Genomic DNA, 25,190 nt, shown 5'->3' with positions numbered 1-25,190 from the left:
TGGGGGAGGGGATTATTATATGTTGCACAGTAAATTAAAATAAAACAAAGGACCAGGGTTCATGTTCATTAGAAAAATGAGATTTTAAAGCATTGTAATAGATTGCCGAAAGCTCATTAAATTGAGAATTCACTTTTGAGGTGAACCTTAGATGCAACAACAAAGTATATAAATAGAAAATAAAATTATGTTTATGCACAAAATATTCAATTAGATTATATAAATTGTTACAACCTTAACTCATGTTTAAGTCTGTTTGCAAATATCAGCACATCAGTATGGCATAGAATGATACCTTGGTACAAGACAAATACCTATCACCGAGAGATGGTCAAGTATTTCCAAAGCTGATCAAACTATACAAGTTTTGAAGTACATTTCTGTCAGACTAGGCCTACAAATGGTGAGAACATCAAAATGAGAACAAGATCAACCTGACTTCCCTCTCAATAATCACAAAAATGAGTTCAAATTCTATATGACCACACTCCCTTTGCTGCAGGATTTAGGAGTTCAAGAGTGGATCACCACTATCATCTCAAAAACAATCAGGGATGCACAACAATCACTGGCTTTGCTGGCAAAGTCTAGATCCCATGGGAAAGTTCACAGATGTCATAAAGCACGACACTGCTTTACTCTCAGTGTAGAGGTCCAAACATAATCAATTCTTTTCTTACAATATTGAACACACCTATTATCTCTATAACACCTCATAATAATCATGACATGTTTGCAAATAGAAGACACAAATAGTCTTGGAAAAAAGATACCCAAAGAATTAGAGTATTTATTACTTTCATCCACACTTGACTTCTTATTCCTCCCCCATGTTATATAGATACACAGATGCCACTTTTTGAATTTCTTACATATGAACTCACCTTTCCAAGGAATGTGTTTGCCACTCCTGCAGCAACAAATCTAAAAATTCATAACAGCGTCTGAAAAAAATATGAAAAAGTCAGTCATGTACAAATGAAACCAACAAGAGTTTCTAAGCTGACCTCAAACTTTTGGTTGGAATTTTAGGATAATAAAAATTATTTGAGTGAAATAGATGCAGATAACACATATAGGTTAACATCTGGCCATTTTAATTACCATGTGCTAGATAAGTATAAACATAGTCAATTCTGCTCACAAGGGGAGCAAAAGAAAACTTGAAATATGCCTATTCCTCAAGTTTTTCCAACATTCTGTTCTCATTCAAAAAACTCATGTGGTCTTTCAAACTATAATCTGTTTCCTTTCTTGCCTTACTGCAACAGTGTAGACCAAATCTAGCAAATATATTTGACTAATGGGTCACCCATTGCATTGTTCTAAATCGTGTTAGGCAAAAAAAGTGTATTTTAATGTCATTGCTATGCATTGCAGCCTAAGCTCACAGCAATTTGTTTTAATTGGGAAACCTTATTGAAGGAATACATCACAACAATCAAGTTTAATATTAAACCTTCTGGGCCTCAAGTATAATCCTTTTCACACTCTGTATTTACTGAAAATACTTGTATTACTGAAATTACAAGTAACTTTGTTCATTCCTGGTCAAATATCTCCTGGCAGTTGTGAGGCACTTCTACGGTCATAAATGAACTTTTTCTCCTCTTGAACATCCCACCAGTGTTGGATATATGTAAATTTCTCTGCTACTCCTTATTTGTGTAATCTCAGGTTTTTTTTGAGATCTAATTTCCTTGCTTCCTCTTCTTTCTGAAATTGAAGGTTTCTCTTTATATTTTGTTTTGCTTACAGTTTTCAAAAAGCAATGTTTTCCTGCTCATTTACTCTCTGAAATTCGCTTTTCCTTCCATTTGAAATCAGAATTCAAATTTTCACACTACTTTCCTTCCACTCTCTTTGGAAATTCAGGTTTTCATTTGATTTCTCCTTCTTTTCTGCTCTTCTGCTGCCAAATTCAGTTGTTTTATTAGCAACTGAATTCTAGTTAACTCGAACTGTGTGCAATCTGGATTATTTTGCTGTTGCTCCAGTTTCATACATAGGTCTAATATCTCAACAATTTCTGTCTTTTCAGTTGCCACATTTCAACATAATTTTTAGTTTTCTGCCGTGGCCTTTAAGTTGATCTTTGTTAACTGTTGCACGTCATTCACAGACAGATACTCTCTTCCAAGAAACGTTTAAGCAATAGACATAACTATATTAACGTTTCAACAAATACAATAAAACCAAATGTGAAATCTTGTTTATTTAACTGCTGACAAATTCCAGTGTACATGATACCTGACTGTGGCTTTGCATCCTTCAAAATACAATTTCCATAGAGGCTGATAACAAATTCAAAATGTATGAATTCTCAGTGAGTTACCTAAATCTTGCAAGACAAGATTTTAATTTTTTTGAGAACATTATTGTAACAAACAAAGGAAAACTAACATGGACTAAGCACTATTTTAAACAGGGAACTAAAACAATAAGCTACAGAAAACAAAATCCACCAGCTAACATTGAACAGAACCAAAAGTGCCTGGACACAGTTACACTTTACATCCTGCTCTCTGCAGAATTGTAGGTTTTCTGATAACTAGTCCAAGATCACTCCCAGCTGGGAACAGGGATAGGTTTTTGAAATGTGGGCACAATATTTCATATCTGGAAACAGAAACAGAGAGCAACTAGGGCTATGGCTAGAGTACACATACAAAAACAGCAATTCTGGGTAATCCAAGATGGAGGACAGGAATAATTTCTGGCTGGAAGAGCTGCTTTTTTTTTGAGGTATTTTAGGTGTTGGAGGTGATTTCCTCGAATTCCAGGAGCAGCAATTACTGTTTTATATGCTGTTGCATTGTTTTGGAACTTTGGAAAAAAAAGTCAAACAACAGCAGTTTAAAAGGGAGAAGAGCAGACAAAGGAAGCACATGGTGAGGACAGTGCCAGAGGGGGGTGAGGGGGGGGGAAGAAAGAGAGAGAGAGAGAAAAAAAAATTAACAAACAGTGAAATTCACAACTAATCTTGGAGGAACTGTTGGGCGAAGTTCACAGCACAGCATTAGATAAGTTAATTGTTGTTTTAAGTCTGTCCAACAGAAAGGCTGCAGTAGTGAGTATAGTGGATTCTTTCTTGATTATATGTTTTTGGAGATAAGTCTCTTGATTAAACTTAAAATATAAGTCATAGCTACTAATTTAACCTGGGGCAGTGGCAGTGTTTGTAGAGGAATAAGACGGTGTTACTTTCTGGGTCTGTAGATTGTGAAGGAGCAAAATTGGCCTTTGCAGTGATATGTACTTCTTGTCAGATATGAGAGTTTAAAGAGAGTTTAAGGGTTACTGCGGATTATATCTGCCATAAATGCTGTTGGATGCGAATCTTATCAGATTGATTGGATCAGTTGGAGAGACAGATAGAAGCGATAAGAATTTGCAACAGCAACAGTATGTGATGGATGGCAGTTATAGAAAGGGGGGAATGTCTCAGATACAGTCACATAGATGGGTTAACTCCAGGAAGAGCGAGAGAGGTCGGCACCTAGGGCAGGAGTCTTTTGTGGATATACCCATTTCAAACAGGTATGCTGTTTTGGAAAATGTAGGGGTGATGGATTCTCAGGGGAACGTAGCACAAACAGCCAAGTTTCTGGTTTTGAGACTGGCTCTAATGCAACGGTGGGTACGTCGGCTTCCAAGGGATCAATTGTGTTTGGGGATTTTGTAGTCAGAGGTACAGACAGACATTTCTGTGGCCAGCAGAGAAAAAGCAGAATAGTGTGTTGTTTCCCTGGTGCCAGGATCAAAGAGGTCTCCGAGAGGGTGCAGAATATTCTCACTGAGGAGAGGGGCTAGCAGGAGGTCATTGTCCACTTTGGAACCAACGACATTGAAAAGGGTAAAGGTTGAGACTCTGAAGGGATATTACAGAGAATTAGGCAGAAATTTAAAAAGGAGGCCCTCAAGAGTCGTAATATCTGGATTACTCCCAATGCCACGAGCGAGTGAGGGCAGGAATAGGAGGATAGAGCAGATGAATGCATGGCTGAGAAGCTGGTATATGGGAGAAAGACTTACATTTTTGGATCATTCGAATCTCTTTTGGGGTAGAAGTGACCTGTACAAGAAGGACGGATTGCACCTAAATTGAAAGGGGACTAATATACTGGCAGGGAAATTTACTAGAACTGCTGGGGAGGATTTAAACTAGTAAGGTGGGGGGACCCAGGGAGACATTGAGGAAAGAGATCGATCTGAGACGGGTACAGCTGAGAACAGAAGTGAGTCAAACAGTCAGGGCAGGCAGGGACAAGGTAGGACTAATAAGTCAAACTGCATTTACTTCAATGCAAGGGGCCTAATAGGGAAGGCAGATGAACTCAGGGCATGGTGGGGACATGGGACTGGGATATCATAGCAATTACGGAAACATGGCTCAGGGATAGGCAGGACTGGCAGCTTAATGTTCCAGGATACAAATGCTACAGGAAGGATAGAAAGGGAGGCAAGAGAGGAGGGGGAATGGCATTTTTGATAAGGGATAGCATTACAGCTGTGCTGAGGGAGGATATTCCCGGAAATACATCCAGGGAAGTTATTTGGGTGGAACTGAGAAATAAGAAAGGGATGATCATCTTATTGGGATTGTATTATACACCCTCCAATAGTCAGAGGGAAATTGTAATCTGGACATTTTGCAAGATGTCACCATCGATTTCCCTACAGTCAGTGTTAAAGGTTTAGATGGAGAGGACTTTCTTAAGTGTGTACAAGACAATTTTCTGATTCAGTATGTGGATGTACCAACTAGAGAAGATGCAAAACTTGACCTACCCTTGGGAAATAAGGCAGGGCAGATAACTGAGGTGTCAGTGGCAGAGCACTTTGGGGCCAGTGACCATAATTCTATTTGTTTCAAAATAGTGTTGAAAAAGGATAGACCAGATCTAAAAGTTGAAGTTCTAAATTGGAGAAAGGCCAATTTTGACGGTATTAGACAAGAACTTTCCAAAGCTGATTGGAGGCAGATGTTCTCAGGGAAAGGGACGGCTGGAAAATGGGAAGCCTTCAGAAATGAGATAACAAGAATCCAGAGAAAGTATATTCCTGTCAGGGTGAAAGGAATGCTGGTAGGTATGGGAATACTGGATGACTAAAGAAATTGAGGGTTTGGTTAAGAAAAAGAAGGAAGCATATGTCAGGTATAGACAGGATAGATCAAGTGAATCCTTAGAAGAGTATAAAGAAAGTAGGAGTATACTTAAGAGGAAATCAGGAGGGCAAAATGGGGACATGAGATAGTTTTAGCAAATAGAATTAAGGAGAATCCAAAGGATTTTTACAAATATATTAAGGACAAAAGGGTAACTAGGAAGAGAATAGGGCCCTCAAAGATCACAAGGCGGCCTTTGTGTGGAACCACAGAAAATGGGAGAGATACTAAAGGAATATTTTGCATCAGTATTTACTGTGGAAAAGGATATGGAAGATATAGACTGTAGGGAAATCGATGGTGACATCTTGCAAAATGTCCAGATTACAAAGGAGGAAGTGCTGGATGCCTTGAAATGATTAAAAGTGGATAAATCCTCAGGACCTGATCAGGTGTACCCGAGAACTCTGTGGGAAGCTAGAGAAGTGATTGCTGGGCCTCTTGTTGAGATATTTGTATCATCGATAATCACAGGTGAGGTGCCGGAAGACTGGAGTTTGGCAAACATGGTGCCACTGTTTAAGAAGGACGGTAAAGACAAGCCAGGGAATGATAGACCAGTGAGCCTGACCTCGGTGGTGGGCAAGTTGTTGGAGGGAATCCTGAGGGACAGGATGTACATGTATTTGGAAAGGCAAGGACTGATTCAGGATAGTTAACATGACTTTGTGCATGGGAAATCATGTCTCACAAACTTGGTTGAGTTTTTTGAAGAAGTAACAATGAAGATTGATGAAGGCAGAGCAGTAGATGTGATCTATATGGACTTCAGTAAGGCGTTTGACAAGGTTCCCCATGGGAGACTGATTAGCAAGGTTAGATCTCATGGAATACAGAGAGAACTAGCCATTTGGATACAGAACTGGCTCAAAGGCAGAAGACAGAGGGTGGTGATGGAGGGTTGTTTTTCAGGCTGGAGGCCTGTGACAAGTGGAGTGCCACAAGGATTAGGACTGGGCACTCTACTTTTTGTCATTTACATAAATGATTTGGATGTGAGCATAAGAGGTACAGCTAGTAAGTTTGCAGATGACACCAAAATTGGAGGTGTAGTGGACAGCGAAGAGGGTTACCTCTGATTACAACAGGATCTGGACCAGATAGGCCAATGAGCTGAGAAGTGGCAATGGAGTTTAATTCGGATAAATACGAGGTGCTGCATTTTGGGAAAGCAAATCTTAGCAGGACTTATACACTTAATGGTAAGGTCCTAGGGAGTGTTGTTGAATAAAGAGACCTTGACGTGCAGGTTCATAGCTCCTTGAAAATAGAGTTGCAGGTAGATAGGATAGTGAAGGCGGCGTTTGGTATGCTTTCCTTCATTGGTCAGAGTATTGAATACAGGAGTTGGGAGGTCATGTTCCAGGACATTGGTTAGGCCACTGTTGGAATATTGTGTGCAATTCTGGTCTCCTTCCTATCGGAAAGATGTTGTGAAACTTGAAAGGGTTCAGAAAAGATTTACAAGGATGTTGCTGAGGTTGGAGGACCTGAGCTACAGGGAGAGGCTGAACAGGCTGGGGCTGTTTTCCCTAGAGCGTCGGAGGCTAAGCGGTGACCTTATAGAAGTTTACAAAATTATGAGGGGCATGGATAGAATAAATAGACAAAGTCTTTTCCCTGGAGTCGGGGAGTCCAGAACTGGAGGGCATAGGTTTAGTGTGAGAGGGGAAAGATACAAAAGAGACCTAAAGGGCAACTTTTTCACGCAGAGGTAGTACGTGTATGGAATGAGCTGCCAGAGGATGTGGTGGAGGCTGGTACAATTGCATCATTTAAGAGGCATTTGGATGGGTATATGAATAGGAAGGGTTTGGAGGGATATGGGCCGGATGCTGGCAGGTGGGACTAGATTGGGTTGGGATATCTGGTCAACATGGATGGGTTGGACCGAAGGGTCTGTTTCCATGCTGTACATCTCTATGACTCTAATTGGATCAAAAGGGTTCTGTTCAATGTTAGACAATGTCTTTCTGTAATTTATTGTATTAGCATTATTATGTAAGTTTGTTGTCAGACAGAACTGACCAAGAATGAAAGAGACAGTCCTAAAACCCTATCGTCCAATGAAATCTCTCAGTCAAATAGCTTTCATTGTAATTGCAGTGTCCCAAAAGGATTTTCTCCCATTGTAAAGACGGTAATGATCTGCACAAACAGTAAAATCAGCTGGCTACACGAGGTCTGCACCATCCTTCTGAGCCAATCTGGTTTATTGATTCCTATATCAGTGACTAAAATATCTAAAGCAGCAGCAAATTAGCTCAAGCACTCTTCTCACTAAATGCGAAGTCTGAACAACAAAAAGCACTTTTATAATCTAAATTTTTAACTCAAATTTCATTTAACGATTAAAACTATGCAAAAAACTGAAAAAGGTAAATAAAATTATAGCACCACTTCTCTTGTTTACAATTTTATTTTGTTTTGTCATAGATAAATTCTGGGGATCTCAGTACCAAAATGATTGGAAGAAAATTTCAAGCCAATCCATGTGATGAGGATAATTAATGATGCATTCCCCCAAAGGAAGGGAAGCATTACAATACCATACACAAATCAATCACAGAACAGGCCTCAGAATCAGTGGAAGTGCGCTCCACTACCAATCCAGTGGGACATTCCAACAACATGCCACAGGGTACAACCTCAATTTCATTGCACAATGTTTCCACATGAGGGGAAGAGGGGATGCTATGTGACAACCTGGATGATAGCCACTAAGCTTCTCAGATGATGTTACAATGAGGAATGTGAGGAAGAGTACAGAAATATCACTGCATTTCTCCAAGATCCCAAGGGCAGGGAAGAGATGACTCACTTTCATTTGTTTTGCTCAGGAATAAGGAGTCTAAATAGCCATCAGTAGCTCAGTTGCAAACCTTATCTATTATGCGTGTGCCCACATCTGCCAGCCTCCATCTGAAGATACATCAATGGCCACATCTCTATCACCTAAAGTACAAAGGAAGTTGACCTATATCTCACAGGCTGAAAAGAGATGACTGCCCTGAAAACACAGACTTCATGCTTACACATAACTCACTAAAGCTATTATAAGCAATACACTGACAGGTCATTGTCAGGTATGGGAAGAATTTTAAATGAACCTTTCACCTCTGTATTCACAAAGGAAAGGGACAATGTGGATATAGCAAGCCAAGAGGAGCATTATGAGATACTGGACAAAATAGTCATAACAGAAGACCCTAAACTCTTTTGAAAAGTACCTGAATCCGATCCTGAAGTGCTGTAAGTCATATGGCTATAGGCCGAATGCAGGAAGATGGGATTAGAAAGGCAGTCTGTGTGCATTTGGGTGAGGATGGACTAAATAGGCTAAGTGGCCCCCTTCTGTGCTGCATCATTTCTATGGTTCTAGGTCCATGAGTGGACAATCTCCTTGGCGTGTCATTTACATGAAGTCCAGTAGACAGTGCATGTTCAGTCACGTTGCACATGCAAGTCCATAAATTTACAATTTGAACATCAATGTCATAATTGTGCCCATAAAAAAAAATTATCACTGTGCACACCATGCCTTGGCACAAAACTGACTTCAGCTGAAAGAGGAGGCAGACTGCTGACAACAATGTCCCACTGCATATGCTGACTGTGGCAGATGTCTTCTAGTGGTCATGGTCTTAAGGGCATTGACCTACTGGGCGCCTTCTCGGCCTCAACTGTTGAAGGTCCTGGATTCATCAGCAGATACGATGAAGAGCACCCACTGACCAAGGGAGTCCCTGGAGAAGAATCTCTTTCCATCTCAGTCAATCCCAGAAAAGATGTTACTCCTCCCTCTCAGTCTTTAATGGTGCCTCTAGAATTACCATCACTTTAGCCAGTGGGATACTGAGCCTGTGGACAGAGCTTCAGGCAGGTTTTCATGCATATGGGTCATGCAATAAACTTGGCTCTCCATAGCAGTCACCCAATTTTTCGAGGATGAAGCTATGTGTTCACATTTCAGAACAACAGTAGAATGCAAGAATTGGATGGTCTTCTCTACTATCTACACAAGATTCTGCATATTTCCTGGCAATGCTGTCAGATCTTAGCTAACCTGCGCCTGCTACTTGTCACCTAGGATCCAGCACTGCACATGGGCAGGGACCTCACACAGCTGTGGAAGCTGGGAGTTTGAGCACAGACCTGCATAATCGCATTCTGGAGGTCTGACTACTTCATCACTAAGGGACTGAAACTCCAACTGATTGACAAATGTAGTTGGCTGTTTTCAGGGAGCTTTAATGTCCACATGAATGCAGTCAATTACCCCATGTATTGGCAGGTTCCTCACGATAATTCCTCACCGAATTGCTCTTGCAGCCTAGCTATCAGCATTTGTTTGTGTCAAATGAGTTTGTTGGCCTTTGCGAACAGGTCATTAGTCACCTCATTCTTGCATCTATGTGCTGCAGCTCAAGAAGTCTCATGTCGAGCCCTCTTGGGATGAAGCCCAGGAATGAGATGCTGGCTAAATAATTTAGGACTCTAGTAACTGTAAGGGTAACTGGCATGGGACTCTCTCCAAAGCCATGGGGCTACAGGTTTTATTGAAAGAGAGCACAAGTATCAGGAACTAACACCTATTGACATATGAAGATAGAGAGGCCACTTTCTGTACATGCACTGATGCACCAATGTTCTCCGAAATGACTGTGATTGAATTCCTCCTGACTTCAGTTACCCTTGGGTGGTGTCAGCTGCTGGCCTTATGACCCCTTGTTGTGTGACCAAGACCGTCTCCTGGTGAACTCTCTCCTTCACCATCTGCAGTGGCATAAGTTAGAACGGTGAGCCCCATAAGGAATTCACAAAGTAAACTGAGTGGAGAAGGCATGTAAAGATATAACTACCTCTATTTATATGGTCTTCATTATATGGTTTTCCTTCAGTAGCTACCCCTGGTGAGAATGCATGACATTCTATGGGCCAAACTCTGAATCCCTCCTAACCCATCGTGGCTTCTCTCACGAAACCTGATATTTTGGGAGCTCACACTTTCTTTGCCACCATTTCAATGGACACATACCGAAACCCTGCAACCATCCAAGTCCACGACCCAGTGTCATCCTCAAGCTTCCTCCCATCTCTTTTCAAACTCCCATTAGCCTGGTCCTGACTACAAACATCCTGGAGCCTCCAATAATCATCCTTGACCATGAGTCATTGATCCTCAACCCTCGTCCCTCACCTTTGGTTTGACTGCGGTCTTTTTTGAACCTTCCTTCAGCATCCACTACTTGGCAAAGTATACTTAAGCTTTTCCTCAAAAGCCGCTGACCTACCCCCATCTCCAGGTACATATGCCATGACTTAAGCTTGATATCCCTTTCCCTGCTGTTGACCCACCATGTGTGGTATGGTTGCCTCTCTTGGACACAGAGGATAAGGCCTCTGCAACAAGAGACTTGTCCTGTATGCCAGACACAGGACTGGCCCACTTCAGACACCTTCTACCATCCCTTCCCTCACATGCCAGGGACTTGCAGTAGTACCCCTTTTGAGGTTCCAACAACTGATATCATCCTTCTGCTAGCAAAACTGCAGCACCATTTCAAGATCTCACCAGTACTATCATTTTCTTCTCAATTCATCTTCCTGACTGCTACTGGAAAATCTGCTTTCCTTCCCTTCACCTCCAAGTAAGACAAAGATATACCTCATCTTGAAACTATTGAAGAATCTCACCAGTGGCATACCATATCTGATTTGTTGGGAAACTGGAGACACCAGCTTTTGGTGCGCTGCTGACTTACCTTGAAGATAGAACTCCATTTAGTTAATGCATATTAATGGAGTGCAAATGCACAGTCAATTGGTTTCTGCCAGTAGGTGGTGAGATGCCCACTCTTCCCATGATGTGCAGCCAACTGAACTTCCCTCAGCTAACTCGACTATTCAATTGATTTTCTACACCAATGTAATTAAATCCCCTCACCCACTTGGCTTTCAGCTCTTCTCGGCCCCTTTATTCACATCTCCTCAAATATTGACATTTGGAAACTTACTGAAAACAGGCATTACAAAAGTTGCTATTCTCAATTTTGTCTTGACTTCAACCAACTACACAATCTAGAAAAACAAAACAATCTTCAGTAAAAACAAAAGATGAAAAGCAAATACAGTATTGTCTTACCGCCTCACAGCCACTGACTTTGAAGTACAATTGCTCGTTATTAAGGGAATCAACCTTGGAACATGAGTGTGCTGCATGAAGAAAATAATAAGTTAATATTATTTCAATCAAGTTTAGTTGTTCTATCAAGATGTATCTCTATGTAACACTTTCAGACACTTTTAGTCCTGAAAAGTACTCAGTCTACCTCAGATTATATAAGGGTAAGGGCACTCAAAACAGTTGTGCAACAGTAAAGTTCGTTGTTTCACACTGTGAAACATTAACAATATGAGTGATGTTTACCACTAACAGAATACTATAATCAAGGCAAAAAGATATTCTGCATATTATACAAATGACAAATGTGGTGTATGAATCTGCAATGCAATGCGTCACTAGATATGAAGGTCATATATCCCAAAGACTTAATGACTGTATCAACCAGCATGCCCCTTCGGATGTTCGCCACAGGCAGAACACTGACCTTAACCAAACAACTTGTGCTTGAAAAATACAAAAAATATCCAACATTAGGTGTGATTCTACAATTGAAGAACATTTGCTAAATAATCCCAAACGCTTAATAATGATGCTTACAACCAATTTAAGACAATCAGTTGGGCTGACATTGTCGCACATCTGTGTGTCCTGGAAGCTAATTACATAGGACTCTTCTGCATTGACAGAAATAGCATGCAGACACTCTGCATTTGCTTCAACTTCATATAAAGGTGACAGCTATTCTCTGGTTCATTTCACAGGTCAGAGTTAACATGCCTGATTTAAATTTAAACAAAACTTGGCAGTTAACTGTCAGTTATTATCTGGTTGGTGCATTCTCCATAGCAACAGCTCCACCAATCAGTGCTGACTTTCAACAAATCAGCACTCTCTTCTCATACACTATAAAATGATGTTCCCATAAGAAATAAGAACAGGACTGCTTCATCATTAAATAGGACCCGTAGCTGATTAGACATTCCTCGCATTAACTTTTACTTTCCTGCCTTTCCCCTGTAGCCTTTGATTGCCCTACTCAGGTTAAATATATCTCAGGTTCAATATACACAAGGTCCCTGCTCCCACAGTTCTTTATGGGAAGGAGTTCCAAAGACTCTCAACCCTCTGGGAGAAGACATTTCTCCTCATCTCAGTCTTAAATTGGCACCCCTTTATTCCGAGATACTGCTCTCTGGTCTCCTTTACACTGGTAATGTCCTGCAAATGTTCTGATTAGTGCACACTGAACATTAATCAAGTTCTGTATGACCAACTAACTATGTTTTCATAATAGTACATGCTTCAAAGAAAATCTGGCAGTGAAGGACAACTTAAAAATATCGTATTGTCCTGCTGGTGAAATCCGTCAGTAACGAATCTTAGACATTCCTGAGGATAGGTGAAGCTAACATATGAAACAGGAATCATTTAAGTCAATATTGTTCATAAATAGTGCAAAAGGACCTCAGTAATTCCTCCTCACCGTGCACAATGAACGAATAAGAATGAAAAACGACTAAAGAATCGCTAAGGCAAGTTTGAAGAAAAGACGCATAACACAATGTACTCACACGGATGATGCATCTAATTGCTGCAACTCCAGATGTTGCCATAACTTTTGCACAGTTTGGGACGAGGTTAAACAACGTAGGCACAATGGCTTCAGCACTATGATCAAATTTGTTGCCTAAATGTGTTGACAGGTGGCTGTGTAACAGAATTCCAACAAATGCATTTTGATTAATTCAAAGGCAATATTGTTTCCTGTTAAATATATCTGCAAGAAAAGAGTAATCATAGAATCATAGAATCCCTACAATGTGGAAACAGGCCATTCAACCCAACAAGTATCCCACTCAAAGAGTATCCCACCCAGACCCACTTCTCCACCCTATTACTCCACATTTCTCCTGACTAATGCACCTAGCCTATTCATCCATGACACTACGGGCAATTTAGCATGGTCAATTCACCTAACCTGCACATCTTTGGACTGTGGGAGGAAACCGGAGGACCCTGAGCAGACCCACGCAGACATAGGAGTATGTGCAAACTCCAGATTGACAATAACCCCAGGATGGAATCAAACCCAGGTCCCTGGCGCTGTGAAGCAGCAGTGCTAACCATTGAGCCACCCATGATGCCCTAACAATTGAGTTTGAACAGCTTGAATATACAAAAGTAACTCAATTTCTGACTGACCTGCACAACTGAATTTTCTTTATCCTAAAAATAATTCCCTTCTTGTGAAATTAACATTTCAGTGACAACATTTCTTAATGGCAAATACAGGTAGATGAAATTTTAAAATTAAAAAAAAGTTAAATACTCAAATAACAAATGCAGGCATGGTAAAGAAAGCTCAACAGATTAGACTGGTGAGGATGTTTCTGAAATAATTTTGTATCCAGTAGATAACAGAATTTCACAGCATTTTCTTATTGTAACAATTCAAAGACTCTTTAAAATATATACAACAGGTTAAAGTGAATTTCCAACAATACTTACGCCACAGTAATGCAAGCTTCCCTGACTACTTGTGAGCGGAGATCTCTAGCAGACAATTTAAAAGCTCCTTCCAATAATCTTAGGTGTTGAAAAAAACAATCGTATTCTGTAGCTCCAGCAATCAGGAGTGATCGAATTTTCTTGAGCTGGAGAAAAAGGAAAGGTTTTCAATCACATGTGCACTTGTTTTACTGATGATTTAGTGTGATTAAGAGTTAAGTCGTTGAATTGGACAGATTAAGACAACAACAGAAATAATCCTTGGTTTGACTAAATTAACTGATTATTTTAATCTGCATGGGATGCCACAAAAGGCCCTTGATTTTGAATTACAGTGGGTATTAAAAGTTATACTTCAGAATTAGTCATGCCCCTAGCTATGTTGTTCCAGTACAACAACACTTGTATCTGTTATGCATGTAGTTGGGAGGATGTTATCCATTTGAGAAAGGGAGATAGGTGACCGGGAGGGAGGAACTAGGAACACAGCATATAACTGACTGGACCTAATAGCACACATTCCTTGTTTGAGATTACCCTCCATCTACCTCGTATTCTATTTATGGTTCCAAATATAATAACATCTAACCTGCAAAGTGGAAAACTGCTTGGTATGCCTTGTCCACAAAAGCAGTGCAAATCCAACCTAGCCAGTGTTGCCTGATCAGTCTATTCTTTATAATTACCAAAAGGTGGGAGGGGGTGTGAACAGTTCGATTAAGCAGCACTTATTCAATAACAATTTGGGTAACAACCATCAGTTTAGGCTCCACCAAAGCCATTCATCTCCTGACAGCATGCAGTCATAGAGGTGTACAGCACGGAAACAGACCCTTCGGTCCAACTCATTCATGCCAACCAGATATCCTAACCTAATCTAGTCCCATTTGTCAGCACTTGAGCTATATCCCTCTAAACCCTTCCTATTCATATACCCATCTAGATGCCTTTTAAATGCTCCACCACATCCTCTGGCAGCTCATTCCATACATGCATCACCCTCTGTGTGGAAATGTTGCTCCTTAGATCCCTTTTATACCTTTCCTCTCTCACCCTAAATCTATGCCCTCTAGTTCTGGACTCCCCCACCCCAGGGAAAAGATTTTGTCTATTTATCCTATCTATGCTCCTCATGATTTTATAAACCTCTACAAGGTCACCCCTCAGCCTCCAACGCTCCAGGGAAAACAGCCCCAGCCTGTTCAGCCTCTCCCTATAGCTCAGATCCTCCAACCCTGACAACATACTTGGAAATCTTTTCTGAATCCTTTCAAGTTTCACGACATCCTTCCGATAGGAAGGAGACCAGAATTGCATGCTATATTCCAAACATGGCCTAATCAATGTCCTGTACAGCCGCAACACAACCTCCCAACTCCTATATTCAATGCACTGACCAATAAAGGAAAGCAGACCAATTGCCTTCTTCACTATCCTATCTACCTGTGACTCCACTTTCAAGGAACGATGAACCTGCACTCCAGGGTCGCTTTGTTCAGCAACATTCCCTAGGACATTACCATTAAGTATATAAGTACTCTCTGATTTGCTTTTCCAAAATGCAATACGTTTCATTGATCTAAATTAAACTCCATCTGCCAATCCTCATGACAGCATTATAGAGTCACAGAGGTGTACAGTACGGAAACAGACTCTTCGGTCCAACCCATCTATGCCGACCAGATATCCCAACCCAATCTAGTCCCATTTGCCAGCACCCGGCCCATATTCCTCCAAACCCTTCCTATTGATATACCCATCCAGATGCCTTTTAAATGTTGCAATTATACTAGCCTCCACCACTGCCTCTGGCAGCTCATTCCATACACGCACCACCCTCTGTGTGAAAACGTTGCCCCTTAGGTCTTTTTTATATCGTTACCCTCTCACCGTAAACCTATTCTCTCTAGTTCTGGACTACCCCCATCCCAGGGAAAAGACCTTGTCTGTTTACCCTATTCATGTCCCTCATGATTTTATTAAACCTCTATGAGGTCACCCCTCAGCCTCCGATGCCCAGGGAAAACAGCCCTAGCCTATTCAACCTCTCCTAATAGCTCAAATCCTTCTGGCAACATTCTTGTAAATCTTTTCTGAACCCTGTCAAGTTTCACAACATCCTTCTGACAGGAAGGAGACAAGAATTGCACCCAATATTCCAAAAGGGGCCTCACCAGCGTCCTGCACAGCCGCAACATGATCTCCAAACTCCTGTACTCAATACTCTGACCCATGAAGGAAAGCTATCAAATGCCTTCTTCACTATCCTATCTACCTGTGACTCTACTTTCAAGGGGCTATGAACCTGCACTCTAAGGTCCCTTTATTTAGCAACACCCCCCAGCACCTTACTATTAAGTGTATAGTTCCTGCTAAGATTTGCTTTCCCAAAATGTAGCACCTCGCGTTTATCTAAATTAAACCCCATCTGCCACTTCTCAGTCCATTAGCTCACCTGATCAAGATTCCGTTGTAATCAGAGATAAGCTTCTTCATTGTCCATTACACCTCAAAGGTTGGTGTCATCTGCAAACTTACTAACTATACCTCTTATGCTCATATCCAAATCAGTTATTTAATGATGAAAAGTAGTGGACCCAGCACCGATCCTTGTGGCACTCCACTGGTCACAGGCCTCCAGTCTAAAAAACACCCCTCCACCACCACCCTCTGTCTTCAACCTTTCAGCCAGTTCCGTATTCAAATGGCTAGTTCTTCCTGGATTCCATGAAATCTAATCTTGCTAACCTGATTCAAAAGTGACCAAAACAGCTGAACTGCTAAACAGTGGGATGAGAGTGACTACCCTTGACATCAAGACAGCATTTAACTCAGTATGGCATCAAGGTACCCTAGCAAAATTGCAATCAGGAAGAAATCTTGCCACCAAGCACAGAGGAAGATTCTAGTTGTTGCAAACCAACATCAAGGCTTGAGCTCCAAAGTGGCAAGAAGTGTTTACAGATCAAGCACCAAGCAATGAACATTTTCAGCAAGATAGATTCTAACCAACATTGTTTAACATTCATTGGCATTACTATCAATATTTTAAAACAAATTTCTCAAGAGATGCATGTAACACTAGCTAGTCAGTATTTATTGCCAAAACCTAAATGGCCTTGTGGAGTTGGTGGTGAGTTACCATCATGAATGATTCCAGGTCCCGAACGAATCCCCTTACAGTCAACTTCTCGAGGTAACCAGAAACTAAATTTGATCAATAATATAAATAATGTGACTTCAAGAGCAGGACAGAGGTGAGAAATTATGTTCCTTAACCAGTCCCTCCAGTGCTATTCCACATAATCAAGTCAGTAGTGTGATTGAATACTTTCGCTTGGCCAAATGATTGCAGCACCAACAACACTCAAGAGATTTGACACCATCCAGAAAAGCCTGTTTGATTGGAACTACATCCACATTTAGCAATCATATCCACCACCAGTGCACCCACAGCATGCATGACAGGAATTCACATAAGCTCCTTAGAGCTTAGTACCCTCCTTCGGACCTCCCAAATCAGTGACTTCTGCCATCTCGGATAAAAGGTAGCAGGTATTTGGGACCACTACCACCTGCACATCCTCTCCAAGTCACACATCATCTTGATTTGGAACTATATCTTCGCTTCTTCACTGTCACTTGGTCAAGGTCCTGGAACTCCCTCCTAACCGTTCCTACATCCCATGACTTATAGTGGCTCAAGGCGGCAGCACCTTTTCAAGAGCAACTGAAGTCAGCAATAAAAAGATGTTTATATACCATGAGTAAATAAAAACAATGACATTAAAGTGCCCAAATGATTAAATTTCAGTCTGACAATTCTGAGATCACAGTCAAATCATGCTTGCTTATGGCAAATAATAAGCCACAAAGATGAACAGCGTTGTGAAATCCCACAGATGAAGTCAGCTAGTCTATCCAGAAGTTGTCTTTTAATACAATCAATATTTCCATCATGACCTTTAACAGTGTGCAAGAAAACATTTTTGCATGTCAGCATAAAAACTATCCTACACACATGCACTGACATAACTTACTGCATTGGCTCGCTGATCCCAGTCATGCTTATCATCAGACAGTATTTCTCTTATTTTGTTCAGTGTTTCTTCAAGTTCTCTATTGGAAAAAATCTGAAACATATGTCGAAAAGAGAAAGCATTTCAGAAAAAGCATCATGTTTACTGAGAGATTTGTCTCACAAAAAATACATTCTCTTGCATCAAAACAATTGGTAACAATTACACTGCTGACCATAACAAAATTATTCACTCCAAATATTAAATTTTAACAAGTGAACACTCAGGAATTAGGCTCAGAGAAATGCCCTTACAATTCACCCAATGTCTCTCGAGACAGATTTGGTATGTAGTCTTGCTATAGAAGGCAGCATCTATGACAATATAAGACAACTTAGATTATATCTAAATACATACTATGATTTCAAGATACAGAGGAACCTCAATTATCAGAATATCAATTATCCGAATATCGAATTGTCCGAAGGGGATCTCAAGGTCCCGGCAAAAACATTACGTCAAAGAGCTGTTTCAACCCTGATCACGGACGGGGGTGGGGATGGACTGGGGTGAGGGGTTGGGGGTGGGCAGGGGCAGATGGAGGGTGGTGTTGGATGGGGTTGGGGGAGAGTGGGGGGAGCGAATGGGGGCACGGTGTTGGTATGGGTTGTGTGCAGTTGGGATTGGATGGGGTTGGGGACGGGCAAGGGCATGGGATGGGAGTGGATGGGGGTGCGGTGTTAGATGGGGTTGGGGGCGGGCAGGCGGTGTGGGCCGGATCTCAAGTGCATTGTGCTTTTGCCTCATCTCCTGAACGGGGAGCGGACTTCACATAAAACTCTGAGCTCAAGAGGAAATCAATTAACCGAATAATCAAAGAGTGCCCGCCCATCTTGTTCGGATAATTGAGGTTCCTCTGTATTTGGAGGACTTTGAGTTCAAAGTTAACTTGTGAATAGAGTGCCTGTAGCTAGAGTCAAGAGTGTGGTGCTGGAAATGCACAGCAGGTCAGGCAGCATCTGAGGAGCAGGAGAATTGACATTTCGGGCAAAATCAGGAATGAGGCTGTTAGCTGAGGGGGTGGAGAGATAAATGTGAGGGGGTGGGGCTGTGGGGGGAAGGTGGCTGAGAATGTGATAGGTAGATGGAGGTGGGGGTAATGGTGATAGGTCAGAGAGGAGGGTGGAGCGGATAGGTGGGAAGGAAGATTGTCAGGACAGGTTATGAGGACGGAGCCAAGTTGGAAGGTTGGAACTGGGAAAAGGAAGGGGCAGGGGAAATGAGGAAACTGGTGAAATCCACATTGATGCTGTGGGATTGGAGAGTCCCAAGACGGAAGATGAGGCATTGTTCCTCCAGGCGGCGGGTGGTTAGGGAGTGGGGATGGAGGTAGCCCAGGACCTGCATGTCCTTGGTGGAGTGGGAGGGGGAGTTGAAGTGTTCGGCCACGGGACGGTAGGGTTGGTTGGTGCAGATGTACTGGAGATGTTCTCTGAAACGCTCTGCGAGTAGGCATCCTGTCTCCCCAATGTAGAGGTGACTGATCGGGAGTAACAGATACAGTAAATGACAAATGTGGAAGTACAAGTAATTCGATGGATGTGGAAGGCTCCTTTGGAGCCTTGGACAGAGGTAAGGGGGGAGATATGGTGCAGGGTTTGCAATTCTGGTGCAGATTTTGCAATTCCTGCAGTGGCAGGGGAAGGTGTCAGAAGGGGAGGGTAGGTTGGTGGGAGGTGTGGACCTGACGAGGAGTCACACAGGGAATGGTCTTTATGGAAAGTGGATAGGGTTGGGGAGGGAAATATATCTCTGGTGGTGGGGTCCGTTTGTAGGATGCGGAAATGGCGGAGGATGATGCAATGTATATGGAGGTTGGTGGGGTGGAAGGTGAGGACCGGGGGCGGGGGTTGTCCTTGTTGCAGTTGGAGGGGGCGGGTTTAGAGGGTGGAGGTATGGGACGTGGATGAAATGCTCTGGAGGGCATCATCAACCATGTGAGAGGGGAATTTTCAGTCTTTAAAGGAGGAGGCCATCTGGTGTATTCTGTGGTGGAACTGGTCCTCATGGGAGCAGATGCGGCAGAGGCGGAGGAATTGGGAATAAGGAATGGCATGTTTACAGGAGGCAGAGTGGGAGGAGGCGTAGTGCAGGTAGCTGTGGGAGTCGATAGGTTTGTAGAAGATGAGAAATCCAAAAAGAAGATGAAATGACAAATCAATATAGTGATGTGAGCAGAGGCAAGTGAAGTGTCACAGGAGAAATCAAAAATGTAAAAATAGCACATCAGTGAATCAGGTTCATGGAAATGTGGTAGCAGAGCAGAGTGAATATTTTGAGTCCAGTGACCGTTCTTCAGTTGTGTAGTTGTGGTGGTTCATGGACTTTCAGAAGATGTTTGATATAATAACACATCATAAACTTATGAAAAATGTTACAGCTTAAGGAATAAGAAGGTCAGTTCTGAAGGAGGGTCACTGGACCCAAAATGTTAACATTGCTTTCTCTCCACAGATGCTGCCAGATCTGCTTAGTTCCTCCAGCAATTTCCATTTGTGTTTCAGATTTCCAGCACCCACAATTCTGTGGTTTAGTTTCTTAGAGCTTGGTCCTTTCTTTGTGAAATAATTGGACAGCTGACCACTGATATTTATGCATTTCAAGTAGATTTTTGCTTTCTCCAGTATCTATATTAAAACTGCAATAAAAATTCAGTCTTTTTTCATTTACATGTTTTGCAGAGTATGTACTATATAATGCGAACTTATATCATAATGTAACCCTCAATGAGTACTGCTGCTGAATCCGTTTTAAGAATTTCTTCCAATTTTGTTTAAGAAAAATGCTATATGCACCACCTTACCAAAGGCAAGGGTTTCTATACTAAGATACTGGGTTTTTAAAGATTATTCATTTATGAGATGAGGGGATCACTGGTTAGGCCTGCATTTATTGTCTATCCCTAGTTTCCCATACGGCAGTTAAGAGTCAACCACATTGCTATGGGTTTGGAGTCACATATAGGCCAAACCAGGTAAGGATGGCAGTTTGCTTCCTTAAACGGCAGTCATGAGCCAGATGGGTTTTTCTAACAATCAACAGTAGATCCACGGTCACCATTAAATTCTCAATTCCAGATTTTTGTTGAATTTACTGTGTTAATTTTTTTTACACTTCCCAAGCTAAAGGGCACCATTTCCCTCCTTGTTCCACAAGAAAACTAATAAATACTTCTTCACTGGAGAACCCATCACAGAGATTTTGATAAGAAGCCTCATTAAAAGCAATGAGCAGAATCTTACAGGGGGTCTGAGCGATGGGGGCTATGGCAAGATTTGTGGCAGAATTGGATGACAAGTCCAGTGAGGCACATCTTGACGTCAGAATCATTTTGCTTCATCTTCTATGTTTTTTATGAGCAGCGAGGTGTGTTTCTTGTGAGGTAGTGGTCAGTTGCCAATGAAGAGGGATTTTAGTTTGTTCAATGACTTATTGACAGTTCAACTCACCTCATTAATATCCAGCTTTCTACGGGGGCGGCACGATGGCTCAGTGGCTAGCACTGCTGCCACACAGGAACCCGGGTTCTACTTCAACTTCAGGCAACTGTCCGTGTGGAGTTTGCACATTCTCCCTGTATATGCATGGGTTTCCTCTGGGTGCTCTGGTTTCCTCCCACAATCCAAAGATGTGCAGGTTAGGTGAATTGCCCATTGTGTTAGGTGCGAGTCAGGAGTAAATGTAGGGTAGGGGAATGGGTCTAGGTGGGTTATTCTTCGGAGGGTCGGTGTGGACTTGTTGGGCTGAAGGGCCTGTTTCCATACTGTAGGAAATCTAATCTAATTACCAATCTTGCCAAACAAACTCAACACTAAGGAAATTTGAAATGGAAATCAGTGTGGGTACCTGCTCATTGCATGCTCCAAACAACCACCATGCAGACTAGCATGAGACAGGTTAGTAGGCTGTGGGAAGGTAGAGGGTGGCAGTGACCACTATTGTGGCCTTCACAGGAGCACATAGATGTGTAAAGTAGTCATCATTAAGATGCAGTAAGGGGTAGTTAGGACAGTTTTAGGCAAAGTTCAATATTGCGGGGTCTCCATATGGGCTGCTGGGGTAGTGCAAGTAAAAGGGTTCACTGAAGTTTCGGGGATGTACCGGCAACTAGATGGGGTCTGACGCTGCCAGTGTCCACCGCAAGCTGCATTCTCTGTCAGTTCTTGAAATGCAAAGTGCTAGAAACTGGCTGGAACAATGTCCGGGTTGGTAGAGTCAATGTCACTTTGATGGGCAAAAGCTCAGGATCCATATTTTTTTTAGATTAGATTAGATTAGATTACTTACAGTGTGGAAACAGGCCCTTCGGCCCAACAAGTCCACACCGCCCCGCCGAAGCGCAACCCACCCATACTCCTACATCTACCCCTTACCTAACACTATGGGCAATTTGACATGGCCAATTCACCTGACCTGCACATCTTTGGACTGTGGGAGGAAACCGGAGCACCAGGAGGAAACCCACGCAGACACGGGGAGAACGTGCAAACTCCACACAGTCAGTCGCCTGAGGCGGGAATTGAACCCGGGTCTCTGGTGCTGTGAGGCAACAGTGCTAACCACTGTGCCACCGTGCTGCCCTGGACATCAGGACAGTGGAGGAAAAATTGATGAAGCAGCTGTTTACAAACTCCAGCAACATTTATTTTGTAATAATTTTATTCGCTATTTGCTATGCTTAAAGGTCACATGCTCATCAAAGACAATTTGCAGGAGTTCTAAGATGGTGGCGATCTGAGAAAATCGCACTGCAGAGCATTGCATCGCAGCAGGAGCGGAACAGTCCTTTAACCCACCCAACCCAGGTCATCGGGATTTCTTGGGACTCCAGAAAGATCGTGGAGTCCCAAGAAACATCTAAAAATTAACTTACCTTTATTTTCAGCAGTCCAGAGATGCCAAAAAAAGGAGGAGAAAAAATGAGGCCGTGTCTAGCAGTTCAGCCTGCAGCAGCCTCGGAGTTGATTACTCTCCAGGATCTGGTGAACCAGCTCTTGAAGACTCGCGAGATGCTGGGGAAGCAAACTGAAGAAAAGCTGGCTCCAATTTCTCTCATGCTGCAGCAACATGAGCAGCAGCTAGGAGACCTGGAGAAGAGGATGGATGAGGTGGAGCACAGGGTCACAGTGGTGGAAGTTGATGCCAATTCATCCAAGGATGAGATCCAAGCCTTGAAGACGCAGGTCCATATTTTGCTTGACCAAGTGGATGATCTTGAAAACAGGGGCAGGAGAAAAAACATTTGGATCATTGGTCTGCCTGAGGTTAAGGAAGGTGAGTGGCTTGCAGAATTTGTTGAGGATTGGCTTCTGAAATTCCTTGACTTGGAGGCTGGCATGAGAGGATTAAAGATAGCGAGGACTCACTGGGTTGCAGCGTGAAGATCGGGTCTGGGTCAATGTCCTCGTCCTCTCCTGGTGCGATTCCGTCATTACCGGGATAAGGAGAGTCATGGAGGCTTCCAGAGTCTAGGGGAAGGATTCGAAGGCCCTAATTTATGAGGGCTCTAAGATCTTGTTTTTTCAGGACTTTTCAGCGGCGGTGATCTAGAAACGAAAATCTTACGACGGTATCAAGAGGAGACTGAGGGAGCTTGGGATTCAGTCGCCCAGCTCATCCCCTTAAATTTTTGGGAGATGCTTTTTCTAAATTGATCAGTCTCGAGTCCCGGCACATCATTATCGGGGACAGTTTAACTGTCTCATGAATCCCACAGTAGACAGGTTACCCAAAGGTCCCTCAATACCCTCTGTACAAACTAAACAGTTAGTGGATCTGTGTGGGGAATTAGGGTTGGTGGACGTCTGGAGGCAACTCCACCCTAAGGTAGGGACTTCACATTTTTCTCCAATCCGCACAAATGTTACACGAGGATTTATTTTTTTCTGACCCCTATGGTAACCTTGGATCTGTTTGCATCTTGGACAATTGGTAATACTCCAGTGTACCTTATGGTTAAGACTAAGGACGTTACAGTGGATTCAAGATACTGTCGAATGGATCCCTTTATCCTCATGGATTCTAAGTTTGTTGGGTATTTCTCAAGGGAATTTCGGGTGTTCCTAGACATCAACATAGGCTCGATTGATACCTCATCCATTCTCTGGGACACTGCCAAAGCCTATGCTAAGGGGTTAGTTATTTCATATTCCACCAGTAGGAAGCGGCAGAAGGGTGAGCAGCAATGTCTCCTTGAAGCATGGTTGAAGGCAGCCGAGAAGGCCTACTTTGACAAATCCTTGTTGGTTAAACTACAGAGGATTACAGCACTGCGGTCTGCACTAAATTCTGTGCTCACGCAGATGGCAAAGAAAGAGCTGTTGACAAGCCTGGCAAATACTTAGCATACCTTGCCAGTAAGAGGAGTGGCCCACAAACCATTACGGTGATTAGGGAGGGGGCTGGGAACCTAACATGTGATTCTAAAAAGATTAATGTAGCGTTCCAGAAATTTTACTCTAAGTTATATTAATATGAGGTTTGTGAGGACGGCCAGGCCAAAATGGAATCCTTTTTTTTAAGAGATCTGAAGCTCCTGGGTGTGACTCCCGAACAACAGTCCTTTCTCAATGTCCTATTATCAGAGCAAGAAGTGCAAAAAGCTGTGAGGCAGCTTCAGAGTGGAAAGACGCCCGGTCCTGACGGACTTCCCAGTGAATTCTATAAGGAATTTATAAGTATACTGTCAGGCCCGGTGCTGAATATGTTTAATGACTCATACAATCATAATTGTCTCCCACCATCTCTGAGAGGCCAATATTTCACTTATCCTTAAAAAAAGGGAAGAACCCAGAAGACTGTGCTTCATACAGGCCCAACTCACTCTTAAATGTGGACTTTAAAATCCTCTCTAAGGCACTTGCGTGAAGGCTGGAGACTGGGCTACCCTCTGACGGGCTTTATAAAGGGCCGTAGATCCTCCAATAATGTTAGGAGGCTACTTAACGTAATTCAAGCATGCCAACAGCAGTCAATACAGGGATTGATGATTTCTTTACATGTAGAGACCAGGTTGTGTGGCCATACCTTTTCTATATTCTAGAGCGATTTGGTTTGGGCGAAGTCTTCATAAGATGGGTAAAGGTTCTCTATGGTGTACCTCTCACGGCGGTCATTACCAACGGGTTACGATCAAGCAATTTTAATATTTTTAGGGGCAGCCAGCAGGGCTGCCCCCTTTCACCATTGCTTTTTACATTGGTGATTGAACGTGGGGATCCCAATATATCAGCTCCGGAAGTTGGATCAAAATTACATAAGATCTTGTGTCGCTGTATGCAGACGATGTCCTAATTTGTTTGACAAA

General features: G+C 42.4%; 1 protein-coding gene across 39 annotated transcripts in view; it reads right to left on the bottom strand.

The window, feature by feature from the left end:
• clasp2 (cytoplasmic linker associated protein 2) overlaps positions 1-25,190 on the bottom strand; it is a 320,216-nt gene that overhangs the window by 173,798 nt on the left and 121,228 nt on the right. For all 39 annotated transcript variants that reach the window (XM_072571110.1, XM_072571117.1, XM_072571109.1 and 36 more), the window contains 5 exons: positions 17,846-17,938; positions 13,806-13,951; positions 12,869-13,004; positions 11,316-11,386; positions 885-944 (listed from right to left, as the gene is read on the bottom strand). In XM_072571110.1, coding sequence (XP_072427211.1) covers positions 885-944; positions 11,316-11,386; positions 12,869-13,004; positions 13,806-13,951; positions 17,846-17,938 — 506 coding nt within the window. The remainder of the gene's footprint in view (positions 1-884; positions 945-11,315; positions 11,387-12,868; positions 13,005-13,805; positions 13,952-17,845; positions 17,939-25,190) is intronic.

This window comes from Chiloscyllium punctatum, chromosome 5 (assembly GCF_047496795.1).
Source record: "Chiloscyllium punctatum isolate Juve2018m chromosome 5, sChiPun1.3, whole genome shotgun sequence".
Taxonomy (NCBI): Eukaryota; Metazoa; Chordata; class Chondrichthyes; order Orectolobiformes; family Hemiscylliidae; genus Chiloscyllium; species Chiloscyllium punctatum.
The sequence above is the reverse complement of the archived record's forward strand: the minus strand, read 5'-3'. Positions and strand labels throughout refer to the sequence as shown.